Source organism: Ananas comosus, linkage group 1 (assembly GCF_001540865.1).
Source record: "Ananas comosus cultivar F153 linkage group 1, ASM154086v1, whole genome shotgun sequence".
Taxonomy (NCBI): Eukaryota; Viridiplantae; Streptophyta; class Magnoliopsida; order Poales; family Bromeliaceae; genus Ananas; species Ananas comosus.
Window position 1 is genome coordinate 12,810,338 of NC_033621.1, and position 27,440 is coordinate 12,837,777.

The following is a 27,440-nucleotide window of genomic DNA, read 5'->3' on the forward strand; positions in this document are numbered from 1 at the left end:
AATCTTTTCGACATCATTTGCCTAATGATCAAAAGGTTTCAAAATTTATAATTTAATGGTCGATAAGAGGCGTTTTCTCGTTTAACGGCGTAAAGATATCCAAATCAATTGAATTTTTGTTAGAAAATTCTTTAAACTATTTAAAACAAGATCTATACTCTTGATCTTGATTATAAGATTCTTATCATCATTTTTTAAAAAATATTAATTTTCAACCATTCATTTTTCTGTTCACTTAATGGATAAAAGAACAATATCGAAAGTGCGTGAAATTTGATTTCTAGGTAGTTTAAATGGTTTAGATCATATTTAACGGAGCCGATCGTCAATTTGGAAGCTCTATCATCGAAAACAAATAGGTAATAAAACGGCTCGTTTACTATTGATAGTATTCTAGCTCAACTCACTCACTCTCTCTCTCTCTCTCTCTCTCTCTCTCTCTCTATATATATATATTTATATAGGGTCCGGCTACTATACTATTATGAGTACGATCGCTCACGTACTCATAAGTTGTTTTCGATGATAGAGCTTCCGAATCGACGATCTACACCGTTAAACGTTATTTACAGCATTTAAAACTTCTAGAAATCAAATTTTATAATTTTTCGACATCATTTACCTTATGATCAAGAGGTCACAAATTTGACAATTTTTAACGGCCGGTATGGGATACTTGCTAGTTTAACGGTGTAAAAGAATCGAAATTTGTTGAATTTTTGATAGAAAATTCTATTCACTATATAGATAAAGGTCAATAACTCCGATCTTGAATTTAAGGATCCGATCATCCTTTTTTAGGACGTTGTTCGATTTAGACCGTTCATTTTATGCCCACTTGATGGATTTTATTATGATTTCGAAAATTTATGAAATTTATTTTTTAGAAGTTTCAAATATTCTAGATCATATTTACTGAAGTGGATCATCGATTTGGAAGCTTCATCATTGAAAACAACTTATGAATATGAGGGCTCCAATACTCATAATAGTATAGTAGTCATGGCCTATATATATATATATATATATATATTTCTTTTTTGAGGTTACTACTAAATACTTAAAATAAATATATGATGTTATAAATGATAAAAGCTTATAAAAAGAAAAACATTAGTTGAACTCTGACATATTTTAAAGAAACAAATACTCAATATTTAAATTTTATTTTATACAATCTAATTGCGTGACTTATGCACATTCCTATTCTTTTTAGATGCGTATTCGTAAAATAAATTTTGCTCAATTATTTGTTCTAAAATATTGAAATAATGTTTGAATGCAAGAAAAAGAATAGGAATGTGCATAAGTCACGCAATTAGATTGTATAAAATAAAATTTGCTCAATTATTTGTTCTAAAATATTGAAATAATGTTTGAATGCAAGAAAAAAAAAAAAAACTCATTATGTAATACACGTCTACACACATATAATTTTTGTGAAAATATTAAAGTTAATTATTTTAGGCCCAGTTTAGCAGTACAAAAGCGAGACTCGAATTTGGCATATTATATAATAAATATACAAACAATATTAGCCAAAATAACTTAAATCAAATTATATAGAAATGCGAAGGAATATAGTTTATGGACGGATTTGCAAATTATCTACAGGTGAGGGGGGTTATTCAAATACTATATATTATACACATGTTGGATGTTACCTTGCAGGGGTAAAAATGTAAATTCAAGTCATACAAACTTGAAAAGAAAAGAAACAGCCCGAGATACATTAATACTTTGTTGACCCCTCTTCCACTCGATATATCCTCTCAAACACCCCTCGCTTCTCCTACGCAAGTGTGAACATATATACCTACCGNTAGATTTTCTTTCAATTTTTTTTTTTTTTTTTTTTTTGGTTTCCTCTTGTATATATATATGCACACGCTATTACCGCGACAACAATGGAGACCTAGGTAGAGAGAGAGGAGGAGGAGGAGGAGGAGGAGGAGGCGATTGCGAGAAAAATGGACGCCTCAGCCGCGGCGACTCCCCTGCACCTCGACTTCTACGGCTTCCTCAACCGCCTCCGCCGCCCCGGCGCGGCCGATCTCGTCGGCGCCGTGAAGAGGTCGAATCCGAGATCCATCGCCCTTCTTGATCCCCTTGTTTGCTTCAATTTTGATGTTATTTGGGGTTTTTTTGGGTGTGGATTGGGGCGGGTTCTTGTAATATCTTTGGGTGGGATGTTTGGGGGTGTAGTCGTTAGGGCTTTTGGTGAAGAATTTGGCTTTGATTCGAGTGCTTAGTGGTGTGAGGACGTTTTCTTGAGTATAGAGCGTAGGTTTTCGAATTGAATTGTTGTGTGATTATACTCTTCTTTGTTTTTGTGTTCAGACTTGGTGGATTGTGATGTTGTCGGATCGTGTGGATTTTATGAAGATATTTTTAAATTTTTTAGTTCTTTGATCAGGGTAATGCTCCTGTTAGGTGTAATTGAGAGGCGTCCATGAATTTCTGCTCAATTTTGATGTTTTGGTGGTTTTTTGGTGTAGTTCGGGGTTTCTTCTCGTAATCGCTTGGATTGGTTCTTCATTGTGTAGTTTGGGGTCTTCTTTGTTCGTTAGGGTTTTTAGTTTGAGGAATATTGTTGCTAAGTGATATATTTATGTTTTCTTGAGTTTGTAAATTAGATTTCTGAATCGAATCATTCTGTGACTCTGTTCTTTGGTGTTGTCATGGCAAAAAACTTGGTGGATCGAATTGTGATGTTGTTGCTTTGTTTGGATTGTACGAAGCTCCTTTAAGTGTAATTAAGGGGCATTCACAAATTTCTGGTTGAATTCTGCTATTTTTGGTGCTTTTTTTGATGTAGTTTGGGGTTTCTCCTCTTAATTTCTCCGGATTGGTTTGTGATGATGTCTTTTTGGGTCGCTAGGGTTTTAGGTTTGGGGAATTTTTTTTTGATTGGGGTGCTTACTGATAATATCCGTATAGGTTTCTGAATTGATTCATCATATGATTCTGATGTTGAGTGCTTTTATGATGAAAGGCTTGGTGGATTGTGATGTTGTTGATTAGTTTGGATTTTTATGATGCTTTTTTCTTTGTGTTGTCCTTTGACTAAGCAATGCTCCTGTTTGGTGTAATTGATAGGCATCCACACATTTCGGCTCAAATTCTGCTTGTTTTTGGTGATTTTTTTTGAGATATCATTTGGGGTTTATTCATGTAATTACTTTTGAGTTAGTTCTTGGGGGATGCCTTTTTTTATTTTTTTTTAATGTAACTTTGAGACATTTGCTTTAATTGAGTGCTTACTAATATGTTGAACTTGCCATAAGTATATCAATTACATTGTGAATTGAATCATAGTGTGATCATTCTGTTGTGTTTTTATGGTGAAAGACTAGGTGGATTGTGATTTTGTTGATTAGTTTGGATTTCTATGATGGTTTTTGATGTTTCGTGATCACGCAACATACAATTTTAATCTTCTATCAGCCCACCAGCCATTAGTGACCTCAACCGTGATAGGTCTGTTGTTGCTTATGTGGAATTGTGGATAACTGTGAATAACTAACAAAACTTTTTTATACATTAAGCCATTAGATCTGGACTTCCTTTATGGTGACTTTCAGGCAAATAAATAACTAGGTGAAAGTGCTATAGTTGCTGACTTACTCTATAGAGACTTTGTCCAGTTATGTAGAAACGAATGGCACTTATAGTTTCTCCAAGTAACCCTTTGTTTAACAATGTTTGATTGGTCCACTTGTTATTTTGAATTTCTTGATTGGCGTACCAATTAGCAGTGCTGACCTTTGTGTTAACCTCCTTTTTCCTTTTTGGTGACAAGTTGGACTCCTTAGATATACTTTTTCTATACCTTTGGTAAGCTAGAAAAGTATATTTATAGGGTAAGAATTTCCTTTTTTGTTTTTTGTAGACTGACACTCTTGGAATTGAAGAACCATTCGTTTTCGAGTAAAATATGAATTTATGGAGTAGGTGTGGAATGAGGGATTATGATAACTCCTTGGTTCAAGTATTTCTTTGACCTACAAAAATTTAGTTGGCCCTTTTTAAGGGTTGTGAGGTCCTCAAGCAGTCACACCATGGCGAGAGTTGTTTCAAGAAATATTTGTTGTTTTTCCGAGTAGAATAATCCACTCAGATTCTTCTTCTCTTGAGTTCATGGTAGGAGATACTTTTTATTGATTGTCCATTGTACAAGTTATTTGGAAACTAAGCCAGTTTGGCGTATGACATTATTTGGAACCATATATATATATATATATATATATATATNGTCTCTTTCTCCGGTGAGTTTCTCTCTCTCTCTCTCTCTCTCTCTCTCTCTCTCTCTCTCTCTCATCCCGATGATATGAGAATACTCATAACCCGGGAAGCATGAGTATTCAACAAAAGCTACAACCCCAAAAGCTTAGCTGCTAAGTGAGGCAATTTATACTAGATCTCATAAACTTTGAAAATCTTTTATTTAAAGCATTAAAAAGCTTTAGTAATACTTCAGGTAGTTCGACCATATTTTACTTGCCAATTTTAGCTTGACTGCAGGATTTTTACCTACTAGCCTAGGAAGTTAAATTCTAGCCTCAATAACTAGAAAAAGATCCATCACTTATCTTAAAAAATAGTTTTTAAGTTGTATAAGGTTAAGAAAATGTGGCAATTTGATCGTTCATAGGGTATGGCCGGCAATTTTTAACAGTTAAAACACTCGAAAACTAGCATTCCATTACTACAGTTTTTTAATATTTTAAACTAAAGATCTTCAAAATTTACGAGATCTATTACAAATTATATACCTAGCAGCTAAGCCTTCGAGATAGTAGCTTTTGTTGATTACTCATGCTCCCGCTAGCATGAGTATTCTCATATCATCGGCCTGAGATATATATATATATATATATATATATATATATATATATATATATATATGATTGTTCTGTGGTCTACTTGTTTGGTCAAACTCCCATCAAGGTGGGAAAACTCGGTTTGTGTATTTAAACAAGCATTACTATGTTGTTCCTGTACATCATAAAGGCGTCATGTTTTCTACGTAATCAACGACAACTACCCTTCGATTTTCGTCGACAATGAAGAAAGGTAGAAGACAGACGTTAGTGGACGTCAATTCGGTTCCATTTATTTAACTGTATTGTACTAATTCTTACGAAAGTCATATCCTATCTTCAGTTTAATAAGAGGTGGTGCATTTAATACAATAATTGGTTACAATTAACAGCAGGATTCAAATTCGGTCCACTAGTCAACCAATCAGTGTTTTAACATGTCATTCAGTTTGATATACAAAGATTATAACTGAAGTTATACGGGGTTCTAGTTACAAGATCTATCGTCGGTGATGTCGTCTATATCGTCAAAGATATCGTCATAGTCTCACAGTACGATGTAATACATTATTTGTTGTCTTGATTCGTATGATCTTGGTATCGTCGACGATATGTCTACATCGTCGACGATATCATCACTTGTATGTGATTCAGTCATATTCCACCAAATTCGGGGTTATAGATTTTTAAATTCATCCACCAACACCGGATCTTAGTGATTTATGGACTCTTTAATGTACTAATCGCTTTTATTTTATGAATCACCCGTGGTTCCCTTTATATGTGAATACAAAGAGTATCCTTAACTCTTTTGATCCCAAAGGAAGTAGACCCCTCTTTTCGTGCACCACTGGTGTTCCCAAATAGTCGCGCCGTTGTTTCCTAGTGACTGTCGGTGACTAGTGGTACCATACATCTTTACGTTAACCTTTGTATCTACATCCTTTTTTTAAATTCACGATACGAAGATATAAACCTTGATCAGATAACAAAGATATTACAAGTAACAAATTTACGTTTTCGTTGATCCTGACATCTGTAAAGTCGTTGAATGACACTTAGGGTGTTACCCTAATATAGTCGGTGATACTGGATGCCACCACAGGTGATAGGGGGCAGGTGACACTTATACTGCGGGGTGAAGGATCCCCCAATAGATAGGATCCTGATGAGATTAGGATCGTGCGAATTGAGAGAATTAAAAAACCCGGATCGGTGGCAAGTTCTCAAAATCGGGATAATATAGAATATATATCTTGATGGATCCCAGAGTATCACTTTGAGAGGGTTCTATTCTCACAAGTACCAAACCAAGGTTTGATTTTTGGTTTGGATTGTTCTGGTGTATAGAAGATGTTTTGGGAGGTGTCATTCTCTCATAACCAAGGTTTAGTTTTAGGTTTGGATTGTTTTGGGGTATAGGCGATACTTTGGGGGGTTTCATTCCCTACAAAACCGAGTTAAAACTGTGAAGAGAATTGGCTTGGCTCTGCTCTTAGTTTAAATTAACATTTGTATATATATGTAAAGAATTTAGGACATCAATGTTAACTTAGAACATACGTATATATGTACACGTATAGGTCCGTGTCTAACCTTGCATCCGAGCTGATATAGTCGGTCGTGAGTTGTTTGTGAATGAAATCTAGCCTCAAATTAATCTGAACGACTGAGATGATAGACGACAATTGGAACGAATGGTGTTATTATAAAAAGAAAAACGATGATCTGGGTCGAATAAGACAATCGTAGATAAAATCAAAGTCGAAACAATCGTAAAGAAAGACCACGATAGATTGTAAAAGAGGTGGAGATGTTATGAAGTGAACGTATGTTTATTAAATTGATCTACCCACGAAAACCAAGGTTGTTCGAATTGGTTTCCTCCGGGTTTGTCGTTATTTCCGGTATTATTTGGTTCATGGATGCCCGCGTGGTCTGGGTTAGAAACTTAGAAAACTAAAATCTGTTCACTGGTGAGATAAAGTTCTTACTTATCCTGGATGGTGGTTTTTCTCGGCTTCTCGTATTTTAGGGAAAGAAACAAAAGAAAAGTTTTTTATCAACTACTAAAACCGGTTTTAAAAGTTAAATAAAAGATAAAAGTTTAAATTGTCATCATCTTCTGATTATCTTTCGCAAATTCACTATTATCGACTAAAAGATAAGAGTTTAGTTGGCATTAGCCTTTGATTACCTTCTTCAAAATTCACTAATTATAGAACTATCCAAAACTTAAAGTTCCCCTCATAATACGTTTAGGTTTATAAGAATTCCCGTAAGACGTAGAATCGAAAATCATGTAGAAAATTGTTGTAAAGTTTAATATGTGCAATATAACATTTACACCTTACTAGAAAGGGTTAAATGTACCAATATTTTTAGATTTAGAGTATATTACTAAAAGTTTTACTTTAAATTCTTAAAACCAAAAATACCAAAACTAAAACAGTTATCAAAGTCATTACAAAGACTTAAGTTTTGGTAATCTTATAATCAAAGTTAATCCTTATCAAATAAGGATCGTATAAGTCAAAATAACGAGTTTTTTTAGTTGACACAAGTGACAAATGTAGTTATAAATAATGTGTTAAAAGTAACGGTCATTATCGTCAGCTCAATTGAACCCACTATCTTAAATAAACAGACGTGGGTGCACAGTAGGTTTATCGTTTAAGTTTTCTTTTATACTACTGTGCATTTGATACCAGATAACGTTTACCCGCTAGTTTGACCTATCAAACATAAAATGCCGTATTTTAAAGAGTTTAAGTGAAATTTCGTAGAACGACGCTCGGGACTGTCGAGGTAGTTAAATAATGAATGGGTCACGTAAGTGTGTAGATACGTTGTAAAACCGTAGATGGGAGATAAAGTAGGATATGAAGTTAGAGACGCCGGTTGAAATAACATCGTAAAGAAGTAGACTTAAACCTACTAAACTTAATACTCTATCAAACTAACATCATGTGTCAAAACGTCTACCTGACCCGCACCTGTTATTGAAGACGTAAACCGTTCAATAATGTATGATTTTACCGTGTTATGTTGGATGAGATAGTTGAGATAGAGTATTATCCTCCTCCTTTTAGCAAGAGAAGAAACACGAAAAGTAATCGATAGATTACTATTTTTGTCTATTGTTAGTTGACGATAGTAAAACCCATTAAAAATCTTTGTCAATCTCTTCAGTATTTGAACGAATTTTAGCTCGTAGAAGTGTGTACCGAATATTTTACGTAATTCATAGTTCTACCTTCGACTATGAGTTGTTACGTTATTTATCAGTTACTGATCTTCTATATGATTTAAAGTGATTAAAATCGTCGACTTCTACCTCCTGTTTTGAACAGGCTTCCATAGGTCCGGGTACTTATAAATTCGTCACTTGACTTATACTTTTACTCATCAATTTGATGTAAAGGACGTTGGGACATCCCTCGTCGTTTCGACATCGTGTGATCTGAAAACGTTTAACACTTCAGAATCTCTTTATTATAAATTATGATAAAGCTTTTAAAACCGACTCAAACCTCTCAAACCCTCACAAAAATTACGAATTTATCGTGCTTTTGTCTGAAGTCTCTAGTTTAAGATGTTTTAAACGTCAAAATCATAACACACAACCATGACTAACTCCACATGACCTCGAGTTATCTTCTGATCAAACTCACCGAGAGTCCAAAACTCCTTGAGTTGAACTCATAGCCATGACTAAATGACATATGGGCTCGTTTCATCTATTGGTTTTTTGGAGTAAAGTAATAAATTTCCGTATCATCATAAATAAGGTCAAATACGTATCACATTAACAAATGATGAAGAACCAATAACATAGATGAATACGGAACTAATCTGAAACACCCTTTTAGCAGCTCCAGCCGCTGGCTTGGGTGACTTTAGAAGAAAATTAAGAGTGGGGGACAAAACGTCTCGGTTGGTGTTCGCCTCGCCGTGGCTTGGCTCCACACCCGTAGCGCGGAATTTCGGTGATTCACATCCAGTGGGCACATATTCATTTTTTTCCATTTCTATAAAGACTTTACTTTTACATTAAACTCTTGCTTCAACATAAAACTCCTTTTTTTATATAAGTACATAATACACTTCACATTTTTACATACATTTTACACTTACTGTTACAACATTATCAATCTAAATGTAAGAGTGAGAACACTATTCGGGAGCACGTTTTGATACAATACAATAAAAAGAACCCACTTTAAGTTTCATAACCAAAACAAGTGCGGAACCTGCCTATTTCTTTTGAATTAGGAAAGCTGCCTAGACACGTGCTCGGGCGTATTGGAGGCGACACGTTGCCCCGCCCCGCACTGTCGCAGTCGTGGGTGGATATGGTCTCAAACGAATATTGGTATCAATAGTTCGTTCATAATTCTACCGTGGAAAACTCTAAAAAATACTTGCTTTACTGAAGTAACCTCACTCCATCCTCTCTCTAACTAAAACCCGGGCTACATGAAGCTCTTCAGCTCTTGTTTCTAGCGAACGTGCACTTGAAAACTGATCTCATGTTTCAGTTTATCTCGATACGCCTATTTGCAACTGTACCTAACCTCGAGGTTCATCCTCTGATCCAGAAGAACTTTCATAACGACTGATGTCCTTAGTTCTCTAAACCGTAAGTATCCTTCAACTTGAAGTTAAGTAACCCGGCAAACTCCAAAACTTCGCACATCCGGGCCATCGCACAGTATTCATGTGTAACATAAAGTACAAAGTTATGAGGCTTCTATCCACAAGCTGGATAGGACCCACCACCTGAAACGAACAATGTCGATGCTCTCCTAAACCCCAAACTTCTCGAAGGTCCGTCTGAAACCAAACGCTTCACTCTTTCGAAGTCTTAGCACTTTATGAAATACACTTTCACGAAACCCTGTTATTACTTCGCGCTTCGAGTAACCCTCGATCTCTCACGCGCAGTCCTCGCAAAGGAGTATAAAAAATCTACCACTTATCTTTATAAATTAAAAATCAAAACACTTGCTGAGTAAAAATCTTCCCCTCCTATATCATGTGATCTGAAAACGTTTAATGCTTCAGAATCACTCTCTTTATCGTAAATTATGATAAAACCTCTAAAACCGACTCAAACCTCTCGAACTCACACAAAAGCTACGAATTTACCGTACTTTTGTCTGAAGCCTCTGGTTTAAGAAATTTCAATCGTCAAAATCATAACACATGGGTATGACCAACTCCACATGACCCTGAGTTATCTTCTGACCGAACTCACCGAAAGCTCAAAACTCCTTGAGTTGAACTCATGGCCATGACTAAAGGATACATGGCTATAACTAAATGACACATGGCTTTGTGTCATCTTTTAATCTTTAAGGTTGCAAACCTAAGACGCCTTGATCTAAGAGTCATGGCCTTGTGAACTCGATACACTCCCATAAGTTAAAGTACATGGCTATGCGTTACCACGTCTTGGACAAATGTGTGTCGAACGTTAAGGGTTAAAACCCCCTGAATAACCTATAACACCATTGGATATATACAGTGGGGGTAGGGTTGAGAGGATTTGCGTCGTCCGCGAAACCTCAACATCCCAAGAGAAGGGAAGAGGTAAAAGAAGGAGAGAAGAGGAAAGGAACGTAAAGGTGAATCGATAGAAGAAGAGGTACCCTGATCCTAGAACACCTCGTTTCATCCCTCGAACCCGAATCTTTCTCTCAGCAACCTCGAAGGTTTGAAGTAGGAGTTGTGAACCTGAACTGCCAATCACGAACATAACTCGAATCATTTGAAGAATCGTGGAGATTTAACATCTTAACGCTCCAAAACCATCTTAAAGAGTAAAACACTTTTGATCCAAAATAAAACCCTTAAAAGTTAACTTCTGAAAACCATACCTTAACTACACAAATCTTGTTAATATGTCCAACCTTAACTTCGGAGTAACGAAATTAAAATTCGAACCTATTCCTAAAGAACTCAACTCTATAAAATGTGAGTAAAAGGAACTCTAAAACCACTTAAGGCACCTCTTGTAAAATTCTACAACACCCGGGAACCCTTGAAAAGTATCCCGAATTCCTTTAACCACCTGTTGAGACTAAATTCCTTGCTTGTTCAAAGCACCTGGTAGACCACACAAGCTGGAGTGGTCTTAACCAGGTGAGGGAGATACAGTAATTGAGGTATACAACTTTAGTAAGGTAATAAATCGTACGATTAATCTGATAAACACTTAATAATCGTACACCCAAGTAGTAAGATGCGTGCTTAATACTAACGAGATATCATCTCCGGTATACTAACGAAATACTCAAAGGAACGATCATCGTGTTAACCACCATGGTAATCAATCGAGTATATGAACGTAATATCAGCTCATCTCTACCTATAAGGAACGTAACAACCAATAGTGATATGAACAATATTAATTCTACATACTCTGGAATACTTGATATACAAATATCAAGAGTGGGGGTAAACAACTAATAAAAATAAAGTATCGGAAGGCGTCACTCTCTCCCATCCCTAGCGCCGTTCCCTCAGCGACAGATCAATCTCGGCCGGGTTGGTTCGTAAGAATCTCCACCTGGGCTACGTGGAAAGTAAAACCTACATCAAGCACATTAATAAGAACAATTTGAAGGAACTCTACACGATCTCTGAACAAGTCTACATGGAGGATCTCAAAAACATACATTATATAGAACATGAACTCTCAACTAAACCTCTACTAACAACGAACTACATGTAGAAAAGGTCAAATCCAAAACAGTAAACGTGACTAATGGTATAATCCTATACGTGTAGTAGAAACACTTAACACAGACATCTGGTTCTTAAATTCACAGCACCGTGTTCCAGCACGGCTTTTGAACGGCTGTGTTATGCCGTGCCACGCACGGCTCGGCACGGCTACGCACGGTTAGTGTTTTTTATGTACACAGCCGTTATATACACACGGCTGTGTATTACTGTACTTTATAAATAAAAGAAGACGTTGTTTTATAAGATTGATAAATAATACATAAAGATAGTTTAGAAAACTTGAAATAACTCTTTTAGTGAATGATTAAATAGCTTATCTCCCAAGACTCGATACGGTAGTCATGTCCTTAACATAGCACGGTCAAAGAACAACCGTGTTATGCCGTGTCACCTATGCCGGGTACGGCTACCCGTTAATTTAGGAACGACATCTGCGGAACACGCGTAGCCCCCATGGAACATATATGTCGCCCAGTTACGAGTACGATCCATTCGAAAACAACCTCGAGCCCCACACTGTTTTCGTGTGTAAAAGGGTCGGATGAACGTCGTTTTGAGAGTCAAACAGTGTGCCTCTATGCTTATACTACTGAAAACCTGACCTACTTTTAACTTTAATTTTACTTAGATTGATCACTGTGTTCTTTCTTTATTGTGATCTTTCCGAGAATTAGTAAAATTCCTTCATACACCTAGTATATACTTTTATATCATGCTATACCCACTTTACTTCACCGCGTTGGGGTTCGACTTCATTACGAATCGATTAATTACACTTTGTAAATCGTTCTTTACGAAGGATTGTTTTTATGGTTAATAACTATCGTTTTAAAGTACACATTGTATGATTTATAAAATCATAGTTTTTTATGTAAATAATCGTTTTACAATTTTGTACGTTCAAATTGGATTGGTTTAACAATATCTAATTGTTTACCTTCGATTTACATTTGAAACTACGATTTCAATGCTGTAACAAAAAAGGGAATGGAAAAGTTAAGGTGGAGCTCTACATTGGAGTTATTTTTTAGCTACTTCCAGTTCAAGGGAAGGAGGTTATTAACCGTGGGATCTATTCTTTTACATTTTCTTATTTTTAGTTGTGGTTAAACGTAAAATTGTTGCTCAAACTATCTGTTCGCTATTCTTTTATAGCTAATGAACACTTTCTCCAAACTTAAAGTACATAATTCATAAAACATGACTTTTATAAAGAACTCCTGTTACACCATTTATTAAGATCATATTTACCAAATTTTCACAGTTTTTTAATTTCCCGGAACAGTCTACCTTTCATCCTTTCGTATAAATATAAACTATATTGAGTTGTTTTTATTTTTTGGTCATAATACGTAAACTAACAACGTTTTTTACGGCAATCCGTTATGTGAACAGTAACGTTGTCACATAGATATTTTGTAGATAATAGATATTTTGCAGGTAGAAGTCGTAGATTGGGAAGTCAAAGTTTCCTTCGTAGGTGTAGTGGTATCTCCTTCCAAATTTCATAGCGGGACACGGTTATGCACGGCACGGTGGTTAATGCCCTGTGCCATGTTCCCCCAAAGAGAACCTTGGGGGCATGGCGCTATGGATTTCCTTTAGCGCGCTCTATCTCGCTATGTTAAACCCATAGCGCCGTATCACGGCGACGCGTCGTAAAATTCAAAATTGGGAAAAAAAACAAAAAGAAAAAAAAAAAAACGAAACCGGATGAAAATGTAAAAAAAAAAGAAAAACGGGAGTGTGTGTAGGGAGAGAGAGCAAAAGAAGATGGAAAAGAAGAGGTGTTGAGTGAGATAGTCACAAAGGAAAAAAAGAGTGATTGAGACAGAGAAAAAAAAACGAAAGATAAAAAAGGAGGTGAAAGAATAATATCAAAAAAGGGATTAAAAGATAAGGTTAAGTAAGGTAAAGATGAAACAAAGATAAATTAGTGAACCTTTAAAATGTTAAATGTTAAAATTTAACAAAAAGTATGTAGAATTTATAAAAATTGAATATTTCAAGTACAAAACGTCTTGAAAGTTTAATACGTTTAAAAATAAATATCGAATGTTTTTAAATTTTTATCTTTCAGTAATATATCAGACTAAAAATTAATAAAACCTATTTAGATCGTAACCCATACTCTAAATGCTGTTTTCAAAAAATTGAAGCGGTTAAGATAAAAGCTTAAATCTTCTGCTTTTTACGATTATTTTATTTTTTGATTTATCTTCGTTAACTATCAATTTAAAAGAATTAATAAGCAGGACACTAAATAACAATTTAAAAATACTTATCTAGAGTGTTAAAAAGAATTTTTAAAATTATTTTTAATTAAAAAAGAAGTTAAAAATTATTTATAAAAATTTTCTAAGTACTAATTTTCTTTAATAACCTCGTTAATATCACAACAAGATCAATTAGATCGGTAATACGTCGTAACGCAGGTTAGTTATACCTACATAAAATGTTTAAGTTGATTTTAAAATTCTTTTTCATTAAAAGACATTAAAACATAAGATATTAAAAAAATCCAATACTTTTTTCCATTTTAGTTTTATTAAAAGTTTCAATTAGATAAAAATTAACAATAAGAGGTATTCAATATCAATATAAAACGAAATGTATATATTTTTTAGATGGTGATATAATTAACGCCTCATATAATTTGTTATATATCGGTTATAAATATTAATAGAAAGATCTAGAAAGTTTTATCTAAATATTCTCAAATAACTTTTGTTTTTTTTGATTTTTTTGAGTACGGTTTTGCACGATAATCTTCCAGTACGCATAGGTAACCGTGCGTTCGCACGGTGCACAGCTGTGCCTCCGCATGAACACGGCATGGCACGGTCCGCTGTTGGCCGTGCAGGAGCACGATGTTGTGAAATTAGGAACGGTATCTCAGAGGTAGTGTTTACATGTTATAGGAGAAGTTGACGTTGCTCAATAGTTAACGTAGCCACATATATATTTTGTAGGTAGACGCTATAGATAGGGCGATAAGTTAAAGTTTCCTTCGTAGGTTCAGTGGCATCTCGATACAATGTGCCTATACCCGTACTTGTGCCCTGTACTGTACTACGATAGTGCCACTGAGCCGTTGAATTTTTAATCCTGTGTCTGTTCCGTTCCGTTTGTAAATTTATAATGAAAAATTTATATGATATTTTATAATACATGTTTTATAATATTATAAAATTTAATCATTTACTTAAGATAAATATGTGGGATGTTTCGGTCCGTACTTAACCACTATATAAATGGACATGGTTCAAGTGTTCATCTAGAGAAAGTGGTGTGTCTCGTGTTGTTTTAAAAGTTGGTTTAAATAAATCTACCTAATATATTGTAGTTGTTTTTTTTTTTTTAATACGTAGTTTTAAATATTTAAAAAATTATTTTAAAAATTATTTAACTCGTTGTCAGGAAAAATTAAAACAACTATAAACCTTGATCAATTGTAAATTCATAATCTAAAAAGGTTTAATAAAATAAACATTTATATAGAAATATATATTATTTAGTATATACAATTTAATCTAAAATTAAAATTTCGTAATTAGTTTATAACTGACACCACATTTTATCAATTCCTATGTGATTCACGTCTGTTTCTATAAAGGGTAACAATTTTTGGAACCTTGAGAAGGATACGTTTCTGCCGAGTGCACTACGTGCGCTCAGGAGAAACGTAGAAAAAAAAGGAGGGTAAAATTTAGGGTTCGTGCGTTACCTGTGGACAACAACGCGTAGGCGGTGTGCAGGGTACAGATCTAACGCATTCTGCGTTCGGCACCGGTACATTGGATCGGTATCCCAGAGACACTGTGGGGTTATCAGAGTGTAGCCTACCCTTTCCCCAACAGTAACTCAAATATTCTCTGAATCTGTGATCATTATTATTGACCCGAATTCGTTAAACCCGGCCACCAACCCGGGTTGCTCAATAACAACGATCACCTGACCCAGCAATGTAAACCATAGTCTCGGCCAAGTGGTCGATCTGTACACACCGCTCAGAGCCGACTCGGTTCCAGACCTACTGCCCGATCGCTCTGCTCAGAGTGTAGCGGACCACTAGAACCCGACACACACACTAACCTGATTGCTCCTGCAGTCCCGGAATTGCCCTCCTCAAACACTGTGGGGTTATCAGAGTGTAGCCTACCCTTTCCCCAACAGTAACTCAAATATTCTCTGAATCTGTGATCATTATTCTTGACCCGAATTCGTAAAACCCGGCCACCAACCCGGGTTGCTTAATAACAACGATCACCTGACCCAGCAATGTAAACCATAGTCTCGGCCAAGTGGTCGATCTGTACACACCGCTCAGAGCCGACTCGGTTCCAGACCTACTGCCCGATCGCTCTGCTCAGAGTGTAGCGGACCACTAGAACCCGACACACACACTAACCTGATTGCTCCTGCAGTCCCGGAATTGCCCTCCTCAAACACTGTGGGGTTATCAGAGTGTAGCCTACCCTTTCCCCAACAGTAACTCAAATATTCTCTGAATCTGTGATCATTATTCTTGACCCGAATTCGTAAAACCCGGCCACCAACCCGGGTTGCTTAATAACAACGATCACCTGACCCAGCAATGTAAACCATAGTCTCGGCCAAGTGGTCGATCTGTACACACCGCTCAGAGCCGACTCGGTTCCAGACCTACTGCCCGATCGCTCTGCTCAGAGTGTAGCGGACCACTAGAACCCGACACACACACTAACCTGATTGCTCCTGCAGTCCCGGAATTGCCCTCCTCAAACACTGTGGGGTTATCAGAGTGTAGCCTACCCTTTCCCCAACAGTAACTCAAATATTCTCTGAATCTGTGATCATTATTCTTGACCCGAATTCGTAAAACCCGGCCACCAACCCGGGTTGCTTAATAACAACGATCACCTGACCCAGCAATGTAAACCATAGTCTCGGCCAAGTGGTCGATCTGTACACACCGCTCAGAGCCGACTCGGTTCCAGACCTACTGCCCGATCGCTCTGCTCAGAGTGTAGCGGACCACTAGAACCCGACACACACACTAACCTGATTGCTCCTGCAGTCCCGGAATTGCCCTCCTCAAACACTGTGGGGTTATCAGAGTGTAGCCTACCCTTTCCCCAACAGTAACTCAAATATTCTCTGAATCTGTGATCATTATTCTTGACCCGAATTCGTAAAACCCGGCCACCAACCCGGGTTGCTTAATAACAACGATCACCTGACCCAGCAATGTAAACCATAGTCTCGGCCAAGTGGTCGATCTGTACACACCGCTCAGAGCCGACTCGGTTCCAGACCTACTGCCCGATCGCTCTGCTCAGAGTGTAGCGGACCACTAGAACCCGACACACACACTAACCTGATTGCTCCTGCAGTCCCGGAATTGCCCTCCTCAAACACTGTGGGGTTATCAGAGTGTAGCCTACCCTTTCCCCAACAGTAACTCAAATATTCTCTGAATCTGTGATCATTATTCTTGACCCGAATTCGTAAAACCCGGCCACCAACCCGGGTTGCTTAATAACAACGATCACCTGACCCAGCAATGTAAACCATAGTCTCGGCCAAGTGGTCGATCTGTACACACCGCTCAGAGCCGACTCGGTTCCAGACCTACTGCCCGATCGCTCTGCTCAGAGTGTAGCGGACCACTAGAACCCGACACACACACTAACCTGATTGCTCCTGCAGTCCCGGAATTGCCCTCCTCAAACACTGTGGGGTTATCAGAGTGTAGCCTACCCTTTCCCCAACAGTAACTCAAATATTCTCTGAATCTGTGATCATTATTCTTGACCCGAATTCGTAAAACCCGGCCACCAACCCGGGTTGCTTAATAACAACGATCACCTGACCCAGCAATGTAAACCATAGTCTCGGCCAAGTGGTCGATCTGTACACACCGCTCAGAGCCGACTCGGTTCCAGACCTACTGCCCGATCGCTCTGCTCAGAGTGTAGCGGACCACTAGAACCCGACACACACACTAACCTGATTGCTCCTGCAGTCCCGGAATTGCCCTCCTCAAACACTGTGGGGTTATCAGAGTGTAGCCTACCCTTTCCCCAACAGTAACTCAAATATTCTCTGAATCTGTGATCATTATTCTTGACCCGAATTCGTAAAACCCGGCCACCAACCCGGGTTGCTTAATAACAACGATCACCTGACCCAGCAATGTAAACCATAGTCTCGGCCAAGTGGTCGATCTGTACACACCGCTCAGAGCCGACTCGGTTCCAGACCTACTGCCCGATCGCTCTGCTCAGAGTGTAGCGGACCACTAGAACCCGACACACACACTAACCTGATTGCTCCTGCAGTCCCGGAATTGCCCTCCTCAAACACTGTGGGGTTATCAGAGTGTAGCCTACCCTTTCCCCAACAGTAACTCAAATATTCTCTGAATCTGTGATCATTATTCTTGACCCGAATTCGTAAAACCCGGCCACCAACCCGGGTTGCTTAATAACAACGATCACCTGACCCAGCAATGTAAACCATAGTCTCGGCCAAGTGGTCGATCTGTACACACCGCTCAGAGCCGACTCGGTTCCAGACCTACTGCCCGATCGCTCTGCTCAGAGTGTAGCGGACCACTAGAACCCGACACACACACTAACCTGATTGCTCCTGCAGTCCCGGAATTGCCCTCCTCAAACACTGTGGGGTTATCAGAGTGTAGCCTACCCTTTCCCCAACAGTAACTCAAATATTCTCTGAATCTGTGATCATTATTCTTGACCCGAATTCGTAAAACCCGGCCACCAACCCGGGTTGCTTAATAACAACGATCACCTGACCCAGCAATGTAAACCATAGTCTCGGCCAAGTGGTCGATCTGTACACACCGCTCAGAGCCGACTCGGTTCCAGACCTACTGCCCGATCGCTCTGCTCAGAGTGTAGCGGACCACTAGAACCCGACACACACACTAACCTGATTGCTCCTGCAGTCCCGGAATTGCCCTCCTCAAACACTGTGGGGTTATCAGAGTGTAGCCTACCCTTTCCCCAACAGTAACTCAAATATTCTCTGAATCTGTGATCATTATTCTTGACCCGAATTCGTAAAACCCGGCCACCAACCCGGGTTGCTTAATAACAACGATCACCTGACCCAGCAATGTAAACCATAGTCTCGGCCAAGTGGTCGATCTGTACACACCGCTCAGAGCCGACTCGGTTCCAGACCTACTGCCCGATCGCTCTGCTCAGAGTGTAGCGGACCACTAGAACCCGACACACACACTAACCTGATTGCTCCTGCAGTCCCGGAATTGCCCTCCTCAAACACTGTGGGGTTATCAGAGTGTAGCCTACCCTTTCCCCAACAGTAACTCAAATATTCTCTGAATCTGTGATCATTATTCTTGACCCGAATTCGTAAAACCCGGCCACCAACCCGGGTTGCTTAATAACAACGATCACCCGACCCAGCAATGTCAGAGAGAGGCCACATGTTCGTTCATGGTGTTTCGATATAAAGGATAAACTAAAATTACTCGTTAAATACGTTTTTACATATATAGGAAAAGTTCTGTCATCTAGTAAAGTTCTTTCCAGGGAGTTTGAAAATCAGCTCCTAAATTCAAAGGTAGCCGTGTCCAGCACGGGTGGTACTGTACTATACTTGGGGTACGGTTACCGTGCTGAGTTTTGAGATAAAAAAACTTTAATCATTCATGAATAGAATTATATTTCACACTTTGTAAATTATTTCTATATAAGATTCTTTAATCTTTTATACCCACGAATCCTTTTATTTATAAAGTACGATTACACGCAGACGTGTATCCAAAAAATCGCTGGCCGTGTATAACCGTGTCGTGTTGTTCGTAAACGGTATGTCACGGTGTTCACAAGCCGTGTTGGACTACGATACCGTGAATTAAGGAATAAAAATCACAGAACCGTAGCGGTACCACAGAGAACTGAGGGTCCAACTCTCCGAGTTTCGGAGTTATAACTTTTACGGTTCTATAATTAATCGTCAAAAGTCACCAACATGTTTACCATATTAATCGATCCTAGAATAATAAGGAGAAGTGCTACATACTATGAAAAATACGAGAATGAGTAAAAGTACCGTTATAATATGGACTAATACGTATGTACAAACGTAGTTCATTACAATTGATTGGACAAACCGACTATGATGTCTTCAAGATAAAGGTGTACAAATAACATCTATATACGGATGTCCTATTAACATCCAACTGCGTGAGTGATGACAATTGGGAAAAGTCTAGAGATAGTTCCTCCGGTAGAGTGTGTTGAGTCGTGAATCAAATCTAACGTCGATGGTAGCCTTATATCATAGAGTTGTCCTGCATATCATTTAACCCGTATGAAAGTTATCAATTAATTAATCTGGTTAAAGAACAGTCGTATTCTCATCGTGAAATCTGGACGGGTTTGTCTTTACTTCTATTGTTATAGTTTATCCCAATCTTATTAAAGATACTAGTTGAGTTCTTTTATACGGTTTGCCCTGTGAGTTATAAGAAGGAGGTCATTAAGCTCTTCAATGGGACACAAAGTGATCGTTGCTTCTGTTTTCCGATTTAAATCATTATTGATACTTTACACTATTAAAGGATTTAACATGACCAAATTCAATAAGTTGTGTGATGGCCAACGTAAAAGAGACTTGTCGTACTATATTTTCTTTCTTTTTGGTTTGACTTACTAGATGTTCCGTTCGATTAACCTGGGGGTTAATTACGAAAGTATAGATTTTATATCTACTGCCATGTCTCGTCTTGTGTGTTGTTCCTTAACAACTCCTTTAGACCTTCCTTCCACGTTTTCAGTTACCTTAATTTCAAGAGATGAAACTACTTTCTATTAATACTCCCGTTCTTTGATACTTGTACTCCCCCATTTCACTTTAAAAGTGTTCTAACTTTTTTTTATTCGTTAGAGGCTTTTTCAATAATAAAGTACGCACTTTTCACTTTCTAAAAGCTTTGTCTTCTAAGGATTCGCTTCTCCTGACTCTCTCCTAGTATTACCCGTTCTTCTCCAACACCTTCCTGAATGGACGTTAACAATGGTAATTTCTCTTTTTTCCTCTCTTTTGGGATCATAGAGAAAAAGAAAGGGAGAGGGTGAGAGAGGGAGAAGAGAGTGAGGTGTCGTGGCGGGGTGGAGGAGGGGCCGGCCGTTCGTCGAGTCGGTTCGAGGGGAGAAAAAAAAAAAGGAGAGAGAGATCTAGAGCTAGAGAGAGAGAGAGATAAAAAAGAGAAAACACAACCGGCGCCGTAGGTGGTGGTGGAGTCCGAGGGTTGAGGTTGTTGGAGTTGGGCGGGACGAGGTCGATGGCGACCTGGGAGGTTTTCAAAAGGAACTCGATTTATCGAGGGACGCCATCTTGCGCATCTGGGCTTAGGTTCGGAGGACTAGGTCGTTCAAAGTAGTAGTCGTTGGTAGTCCACCGTCCCGTGCGTTGGGAGCTGGAGGGAGGTTGGTGGGAGGTGTCGGCCGGAACCGGCTAGGATCTGTACGAGTTCGAGCCTTGACGATGACGACGTCGATATCAAAGAAGCAGAAGAAACACCAGCGTCCAACGAGGAAGCCGGTTGGCGTGGAGGTTGCTGGAGGGAGGTCGTCGTGCCGTGAAACCATGGGTACACACGGGTACGAGGGGACTCAACATTGGTTCGGGGTGAGCTAGGCGACTAAAATCGTAACGAGCGGACCACGAGCCCCTTTACGGAACAACAACTCGAAAAGAGCAGTTGGGTCAACGTCCGTTAGACGCATGAAAACCCTCGTGCCGTTAGGAAGACGGTAGGAGCTGTAGTACGAGTGGAACAATCTCGATAAGCTTGTTAGGTTCCGCCACGCGTTAGCACCACACCGGCTTAGGGGAGGCTGCCGGAAAAGAACGACAGGTTAGTGGCTGCTGGTAGTAGCACCGGGAGCACGCCCGGACAACGTTGGTCTCCTCACAGTAGTTGGGTAACGTGACATCCAACTGAAAGCTTAGCGTTTTCAAACTATTTTGAACTTTAGGGACAAATAATACACTAATACCACCTATAACCGATAAAGCTATGAAAAGCGTAGCATTCTTTCCAACCCGCCGAAATTAATAGTACCAAACTACAAGTTTGACCCAAAAGCTCCGGGCTTTTAGAAAGCCCCTACTAAACCACGCTAAGCTGAGTTCAACTTGGTGTTCGCCTAGTAATAACGCAACGCCAAAGGTTGAAGTCCCTTTAGAAGCGTCAACTCAGGTGAAGTCACAGGTTCGCAACAACCAACCAGATTGGAGTAACCAACTGGGAACCCACCGACGTACGTACGACATCCGACCAACCAAGGTCTCCGTTTTTGCCTTAGAACCTTGGGCTGAGCTGGATCAAGTCCCAGTGTATAGGGTAATAATACGTAAAAACACACGCCGACAGGCCTGTGGATTTCACCACGTAAAGTCCTATCGTCTACCCTATAACTCTACATATCACACTAAGCCCTGTGAAGCACCCATCATCACCATGTGGCCACTCGAACACGCTGTTAGCCCATTTAAAATCTTTAGCCATTATACCTGGTTACAAGGCTGGAGGGATAAGACTCAACGTTTACTTCAGTACAGTGTAAATACATCACTACATCATAATCCTGGCGGAAACCCCGACTTGCGTTCAGTGCGTGCGCAAGATTTTAGCTTTAATCCGGAAAAACCGGTTTGGTAATCCAATCCTCACGCACCGGTACGAACAACGACTGGTCTCGAGACAATGTTAACGTAAGGTTCGCCTTTACTGGTAGCCCTCGTTAGTACATCAGTATACAACACAGCAAAGGCTTTTGCCATTGAAACCCTGAATAGCCCCGCCTTTTAGACGGTAAAGCGACGTGACCGATACATGAACCTGAGGCTTTAAGAGCCCTACACGAAGGTTCTCAGGAGCGACCAACTTTGGTCGTCGTACTCACGAGGATAGAAAACGACCAAGGATATTATTCTAGCCGTATGCAGCCTTGGGCAACGCCGGATTAAAATCCCGGCTTAGTAACAACAACCGTAGAAAACATACTAACAGGGTTGTGCATTTAACCACAGAATCCTGTCGCCCAATAGGTTCTTCTGGATGTCGAAACGAGCTCTGCGAGGTACCTAACTCACCTCCACAGTCACTCAATTCGCTGCCAAACTCGCTCCAAGCTTTTAGCCAATTTCTTTGATTACAAGACTAGTGTGATCAATTATAGAAACCGCTGAATCACAGCGTCTAACATCAGCTGAACTACGAACCCTCGTCAAACCTGAGAACATCTCAGCCGAGCACCTAACCAAATCAAAGCTTTTAGCCTAAAGTTTTGACTACAAGACACATTCAACAACACGTGGCTTCACGGCATACACACAGCTAACCACGAAGCCTGTGCATCACCGAATATAACTGTGAGTCACTAATACAGATCTAAGTGCACTTCTCTGTAACCACCTCAGCGCCTGAGCCTATATTAGGTTATATATCCACCCACAAATCTAGGCTTCAGCCATTTCACCACAAGATGAGCCAATGGAGATAGTACGAAGGTAGTATCTAGAACAACTCGTCTAGCTAAAATGGATGAAGGAATGATAAGTACAATGAACGAGATGAAAGAATGAAATTAATAGCAATATTATACTAACAACCCATTAATAACTAATGACTAATCATCTCGCCTAATATAGAAAGTACGAATCAATGAAATGTACAGCCGAATGATAGCAAAGAGAGAAAATGTACGAAGTACTAACGGTACAAATCTGTAATAGTAACAACCTGAATACTGTACATCTCATCCTAAACTACTATGTGCTCATGAGACAGCAACTGAAATTGAAATTCCATCCAACGTGAGCTAATACTTGTAGTGTATCTGGAATACCAGTCGACCTATGATAGTACTCTAAACTGGAAGCACCAACCGTCTAACTAGGAGAAAAATGTCCACTACGTCCATCACTCCTAACCCTACGACACACTCCAGCACCCTCTATCTTGGAGCCATCGAAGAGATCAAAAACCGAATAGAACCTTTGTAGTTCAAAATATTGAAGTATTTAGAAATAAATAGCAAAAAGTTATAGTACTAAATCAAGAGCAAAGTATTTTACTCTATATTGGAGTCACAAAACCTAAAGATAACCAAAACGTAAAGAGTACTATTTATCCAAAAACTAAACCAAAAGTTTTTACAATAACTATTAAATCTGAACAGTATAATGAGAGATGGACAAGACCTACCTAAACATCAATAAATTATCAACACTAATAAAGAGCAGGGACAACATCAACATGATACACAATAGCGGCAACGCATTGATACGAGGATACGGTATGTACATATCCTTTCTGAGACAGGCAAACATGTTTTTTCTGGCGGGTACATTGCCCCGGCACGTGTAAGCCCCGTCCAAATCATCAAAATTTTTTTTTTTAATGTGTCAAAAACGATTGATACAAAAGGTAGCCCTTTCCTAAATGTTTTTTAAATGTACTAAAGGCGATTTGAGTCAAAGGGGTCCCGCGATTTCTATTAACGTAAATATACGTAAAAATGATTGATTTGAATATGTTTTTATTTATACATATACATATTAGTAATTGGCTTGTTAGAGTAAGTTATAACGAAAAATAAGGGTGGAATTTTTTTTACAGCATATACGTCGGAGTAAACACCAGCAGATGACGTATACGCCAGTTTGACGTATCACGTGGTTTATAATATATACGCCACACTAACTACCAGACTTGGAGTAAACACCGGCGTATCTGGTGAAAAACCTTGTAACGTTCTCTATTACCGCCGTAGTGGTTCTATTACGATTCGTGTTTTTCTCGTACAAATAACCCGCTCTAATCTCGGCCTAACCTAATTTAAATCAGGTCGAGTGTTGTATAGGGTACAAAGCATTCCCATATTACACCCAGCACGACCCAGTCCCGGCCCGGCCCGGTACGACACCCCACTATACTTATGCTGATCCTCCGGTGGGCGTCCTAGAGGGGTGTCGGCCCGGTATGTCCTCTTCGGCATGCATTCCGCGTAAGGGGGATGTTGGGCGGCAGCAACGCTGTTGATAGAATTGCTCAAACGCTAGGTTCGGATGAGGCATCTTCGCTCAGCAGTAGTTTAGGAAGTTAAAGAGATAAGAAAGCTGTTTATTAAGATTTGGGATTAAAGGATCATAGGATAAAGATTAAAGTAAGGAAAGATTTGGAATTGGGATTGATAGAAAAGGTTATAAAATCTTCAAGATTATTTCGCCGATTCTAGGCTGTTGACTTCTTCAATTTGGTTGAGCGTTCGCACACATACTACTTAGGCTGGAACGCTTTTGAGCTTCTACACTAGAAAGGGATCAGTTAGAGAATAAACTCAAAAGCTTAAAAGTCTAAACGGTAAATAAAGAAAAATCAAACTAAAGATACTTAGCGAGCTAGTCATAAAATTCGTTATGAGTTCTTTGGGGATTTGAGGGATTTGGCAGGACGTAGTATTTGTTTTATTTTTTAAGGATGATACGTTTTTGAATTACCGTGCTCTAAAAGATTTTCCATCTCTACCACCGTGTGTCGTACATAGCACAACGTAGAAACGTTATCCGTCGACGTATACGTCAAGTACATTCTATATATATATATATATATATATATATATATTATATATATATATATATATATATATATATATATAAGACCACTCTCTCTCTCTTTGAATATGGCATCCTAACCTACTGTCTCTCTTCCTTGTCGCATGCATTATTTACTTCATATATGCGGTTGGATAAATGGCGTTGCTTTTAGTTAAGAAAATGAGTGCTCTCTCCTCCTATACAAACTTATGTAACGACAAACCTTTGTTGCTACTTGCCTGTTTATCATCCTAATCATTCTATGCCTTCTCCCTCTAACATCGGATCTGACTACATCTCATTTCAAGTTTCAGAGAGTTCTAGGAAAGACTCTGTATCTACTACTAGTGGCCAACTTGATATTACTCCCTAGAGAATGGTGTAGAAAGCCTACCAATGTAATATTTGGCAAGACGTTTTTGCCATGAGATATGAAGTGCTAGGCTGATTTTGTTGTTTCCTCATGTCGCTGCCCAAGTAACTCTTGAAAAGGAAAGCTTTCTTTGAGTAGAAAAGTTTGAGATGAAAGAGAGTAATAATGGATTTGGATGTAGAGAATTTTTTCATTTTTGTGGCTAACGTAAATGGATCAATATAGAACATAATCTTGCATTAATTTATTTTACGTTCTAATGATAACAAGAATGTATTTTCAAGTTGTTTCCATGCAAGTAGTTGTTTGGCTCCTTTCGTGATGTTTATGTTGCTAGTGTCTCAGTAGGCATTATCCATTGAATTGTTGCTTGTTCTAGTGGTAAAGTTCTTGGACCTGCAACTTCATAGTCGCACTTTCAGTTTTTGTAGTAGCAACTTCATGCAAACAAATGTTGAAGGGTAGTTTGTTTCCACCGATTTTTTTGTGTTATAATACCAGCAATTTAAACCCTTTTTTAACTCTTGAGTTCATATTTTTTGTTTAGGTTGTAACAGTATCTTCCCACTTTTGTAAGAATAAATGTGAAAGCCCTGGATAAATTTTGAAAAGAACGTTCTCTGATTTTCAGTTTTTCTTTTTAGTAGTTTGACACTTCTAAGCATAATCTGACCAGAAATTCATTTTTTTTCTGCAGCTTCCTTGTCTCCTTCTCACTTTATGCACCTGATGCTGAAAGCGACAGCCGAAGGGTACAAGATTTTCTTTTGACTATGGAAAGAACTATTAAGCAACATCCATTATGGGCTAACGCTCCAGATGAAGAAATTGATAGTGCTATCGAGGTAATATTTATACTAAAAAAACTTTTTAACGTTTCAGGCCTTGTACGGTTTACTCACTAATTTGGATTGTCTTCACCTATTTCTCATTTGACTGAGTTGTTTGAATTTACTTAATTTCCACCAAATCAGCACTAATTCTATGTATATTTAGTATTACCGTCCGTTAAATATTTGTATCTATAGCAAGAATATTTCTGGCAGCCACAAACCATGCACAAGCTTTTGTTAATTCGTCCTGATTTAGCTCTTCTTTTAATCTTTTTCCACAAACATCTCTGTTGTGTTCCATGCACCTTACTAAGCAGTTTAGCTAACGATTTTGTTCTGTTGGATGATTTCTCACCTTATGCTCTATTAAACCAATAGATCTGTACTACTGCTACCATCCTTTGTACATCTTATTTACTATAGCAGATGTTTCTGTTGTTAATTTCATGATACAATCTTATTGTATTTTTGTTATGCTGGACACTAGATATAAATGTATAAATCAGCATCTTGAACCTTGATTATATAACTATGTTATGTTGAACTCCTCTTCACCTCACTATGTTAAATTTAACTATTTGTCCACATCAGCTCTATTAGTTAATAGTTGCATCTGAGAGTTGCAATCATTCAATAAATCAACTGATTTGATGCATTCTTGATGCATGGCGTCTGCTTTATTGGTTTTTTCAGCATGCCTAAGTTGGTTATTTCTTAGAAAAAAAAAAAAAAGGAAAGGTCATGAGAAAACATCCCAACCAAATATTCACTCCATACTTAATAAACAAGATGTAAAATTGTTTGAGGACATCTTAACTCTTTATTTTTTTTATATAATAGAATGATATTGTTGCACCGCCTTCGAAGTATTTTTGACTGTGATGTGGAAATGATCTGGATTGGTAGAACAAGATGAACAGTGTTGACTGTTCGAATTGTTGATCTCAATTGTTTAAGCATGGCGTGATCAAGTTATTCCCAAGATAGTTAGGCTATCATAAGCAATCCTTCCAC

The 27,440-nt window shown here is 38.5% G+C and overlaps 1 protein-coding gene across 2 annotated transcripts in view; it reads left to right on the forward strand.

The window, feature by feature from the left end:
• Positions 1,836–27,440, forward strand: part of LOC109712390 (vacuolar protein sorting-associated protein 9A-like) — a 30,031-nt gene continuing 4,426 nt past the window's right edge. For both annotated transcript variants that reach the window (XM_020235950.1, XM_020235944.1), the window contains exons 1-2: positions 1,836–2,074; positions 26,291–26,438. In XM_020235950.1, coding sequence (XP_020091539.1) covers positions 1,971–2,074; positions 26,291–26,438 — 252 coding nt within the window. In that variant the 5' untranslated portion in view covers positions 1,836–1,970. The remainder of the gene's footprint in view (positions 2,075–26,290; positions 26,439–27,440) is intronic.